General features: G+C 34.7%; 1 protein-coding gene across 1 annotated transcript; it reads right to left on the reverse strand.

Moving 5' to 3' along the window:
• Positions 1 to 703: 703 nt before the first annotated feature.
• LOC132714206 (uncharacterized) lies at positions 704 to 2,654 on the reverse strand. Its single transcript, XM_060697002.1, has 2 exons — positions 2,021 to 2,654; positions 704 to 1,224 (listed from the first exon to the last, which is right to left on the reverse strand). The coding sequence occupies exons 1-2, from the start codon at positions 2,652 to 2,654 to the stop codon at positions 704 to 706; spliced, it is 1,155 nt and encodes a 384-aa protein (XP_060552985.1).
• Positions 2,655 to 3,340: the final 686 nt, after the last annotated feature.

Genomic DNA, 3,340 nt, shown 5'->3' on the forward strand with positions numbered 1-3,340 from the left:
TTTCACAAAGTTCCTTCATAATTTCTGACTGAAAATTGGCTCCTTGATCTGAATGTATGGCATTTGGAATCCCGTAGTGTACAATGAAATTATTATAAAAAGCTTCTGCTGTAGTTTTCGCTGTTTGGTTTTTAGTTGGAATAGCCATCGCAAATTTAGTGAAGTGGTCTGTTATAACAAGTATGTTGGAAATTCCTTTAGCAGGTTCAAGTGTCAAATAGTCCATGCAAACCATTTCAAGTGGATATGTAGTAGTGATGTTTACTAAAGGTGCATAGTTGTGTACATTGGACTTTCTTCTAAGGCATCTTTGGCATTGAGAAACATGGTTGTCTACATCTGCATACATTCTTGGCCAGTAAAATCTTTCTTTAAGTAAAGCTAAGGTCCTTTCTCTTCCGGGATGTCCAACATTGTCATGTAATCAGTAATCCTTTTTCAATTGTCAATTGTGCTTCAATGTAACCCAAATATGGCAAATGTTTTCCATCAGCGCACTCGATATTCAAAATATTTTCCAAAGGTTGTATTTCTGTTGTCTGTAAGTGTTGATCATAGAAAGATTTGGAAATTAAGCTGACACAACTTCCACTATCTAAAAGAGCTGGTGTTTCTATGTTGTTGATGGTGATGCTGGCTTCATTGGTGTTTCCTATAAGTTTGGAATCATTTCGATGTTCTGTGCCCAAGTTCGATTCCGTAACTAGTGCACTAACTCTTTTGGGCAATTCCTCGCAATATGTCCCTTCTCATTACAGTGGTAACATGTAGGCTGTGAATAGGATGGACAGTTCCGAGCCAAATGTCCCTTCTGGTTACATGTATAGCATGTTGGCTGAAATGTTCCAGTTGCAGTCGGTCTTGTTGGTCTCGTCTCTCCTCTACCTCTATTATATGCTTGTTGTTGGTATCCTCCTCTAAAACCTCTATAGCTGTATTGTCCTCTATAATAACCTCTTGGCTGTGGTACGTAAGTGTTGTTTTTCTTCTCCTTTTCCAGATCATCTATTCTTTTGTTCAGTTTCTCTAAGAGTTGTTTTACTTCCGACATTTCTGATGATTCTTTCTTGTCTACATTGATGACAGCATTACATTTCCTGGTGTTACTCTCTGTTTCAGACTTCAATTCTGCTTCAATTTTCCTCAGCTCAATCTTGAATTTGTCGTAGTCATCAACGGATTCACATTTATATGAAGCGAGATGTTTAATATCCGGTTTAAGTCCTTGGTAAAGTACAGTGTAACTTCCGAATTCCGGAACTTCTGAAATCCGGAAACTTCTAAAAACCGAACATTTTTTTCGGTCCCGATTTTTTTCCTTCTATTTTCTATAAATATAATACTTCTGAATTCCGGAACTTCTAAATTCTGAATTCCGGACGATATTTTCGTAAAATTAGAGTCAAATCAATGCAATTTTACCTCCAAAAACCGGAAATATACAAAGGTGTGAAATACATTGTAAAACGAGAATTTTTACCCTGCAGGAAGATTTAATCTCCTTATCGATTGTTAACTAATTAGCGGTGATCGTGTAATTTGACACGCGTTAAAATCACAAACTGTGAAATGGTATGTTTGAAGTGATGCGGTTAGGCCTAATCAAAGTAATTTACGGCGGTCAGTTAATTTGGGGTGTTTATTAGCGGATTAAATGACAAATTAATTGGACAATGCATGCATCAAATGTCTTTAGGGATTTTATTGCATTTTATGTAATAATTAATTATCTAGCATCGGACGATATGTAAGTTTATGCAATTAACAACATTTCTACAAACTGATAGAAATTCAAAAGCATTTGCAGGTAAGATAAAAATGTATTCTTTTCATGCACATCTTTATCTTGATTAAAAGACTATTATATATGATATTACAGTAATTGCCACATTTTCCTTGACATTTAGTGATATTAAGTGGCTTAGTCTTGTCCACATTATCATAAACCTCTGAATTCCGGAAACCTCTGAAATCCGAACTTTTTGACAAGTCCCATGGGTGTTCGGTTTTCGGATGTTACCCTGTACTTGCTTCAAAATATCATCATCTGATTTCTTAAGTCCTTTCAGGTTGACTGCTTGGGTAAAAATATCCTCCAATCTTGACTCATAGTTAATTACTGATTCATTATTCTGTTGTTTTGTTGAGTAGAATTTCCTAAGTATACTTTCTCTGGTCTCTATATTTCCAAATGTGCTCTCTAATTTGTTCATCACTTCCATAATACCAACGCCTGTCCCGAGTCTTCGTACCACATCACTGGCATTGCCCTTCACAGCTCTTCTAACTCCAAGAAGAATTTGTTCCTCAGAAAAGAACTTATCGGCAATCAATGCTGAAATCTCAAACTTGAAGGTCTCCCACGTCACATCTCCCTTGTTGTCTTCTCCGTAAAAACTTGAGACTTTTGGAAAGTGATAGCTTCCTTTCATCTTCAGTGTGTCGGAATCAACTCCAGAGCTCAACTTCAAAGTCTTCACATCTTCCATAAATGCTAATAAATCATCAGGATCATCCAACTTCTTTGGCTTGATCGGCAATTTATGAAAAGCCTCTAATATCTTTTTCTCCTCCTCACTTATCATTGCTCCATGCTTCTCTTCAGAAGTTTTTGGCTTTCCTCCCATTGCTAAACTCAGTTTACTTTCCTCCATATCTTCTCACGGGTACTATAATCCCTTTAAAATCAATGTCCTTTTGTATAAAATCCAATTCCTTGAATTGTAATTTTTTCACTTAACTTAAGTATTGACTTAAGTATACACTTAACTTAAGTATTGACTTAAGTATCCACTTAACTTAAGCACATGTGTCTATCATCTATGTGTCCTTTCACTCCAATATAGTTACTTAATATATTCACTGAATAATACACAAGTGTTCACAATAGTAATCAATTCATAACATATTCTAACTTAGTTACTTAAGTGTTCACTTAAGTTTGAGTGATCTGATATGTCATATATATAAACACAAACTAGGGAAATCACCACAAAATAATCAAGTGTAATTGTATATTATTAGCAAAAACACTCACTTATAATGATATTTCCCCTATACTTATCTTAAGTATCACACTCAACTTAAGTTTGTATTCTTATTACTTAAGTTTCCTTTAATTAAAAGATTAAACTATCATTAATCTTAAGTATAATTCAATTTGAAGTACCACTCAAGTTTACTTAAGTAAGAACCACCGATCTTAAGTTTCCACTTAAGTATCACCACTTAACTTAATACACCACTTAAGTATTATCACTTAACTTAATACTCCCTCAAGTCAAGTAAGGATATATCACGTAACTTAAGTTACACTCAACTTGAATAAAGGTTAAAACAT

The sequence above is a fragment of the Ruditapes philippinarum genome, unplaced genomic scaffold, assembly GCF_026571515.1.
Source record: "Ruditapes philippinarum isolate M1 unplaced genomic scaffold, ASM2657151v2 ctg10205_1_1_1_1, whole genome shotgun sequence".
Taxonomy (NCBI): domain Eukaryota; kingdom Metazoa; phylum Mollusca; class Bivalvia; order Venerida; family Veneridae; genus Ruditapes; species Ruditapes philippinarum.

What these genes read in the sequence shown, in the direction of transcription:
- LOC132714206 (XM_060697002.1), bottom strand. Translation starts at nt 2,654, where the DNA reads ATGGAGGAAAGTAAACTGAGTTTAGCAATGGGAGGAAAGCCAAAAACT. An exon ending in TATTTTGAAGCAAGTACAGG is followed by an intron (nt 1,225 to 2,020) that starts GTAACATCCGAA and finishes TACTTTACCAAG; the next exon opens with GACTTAAACCGGATATTAAA.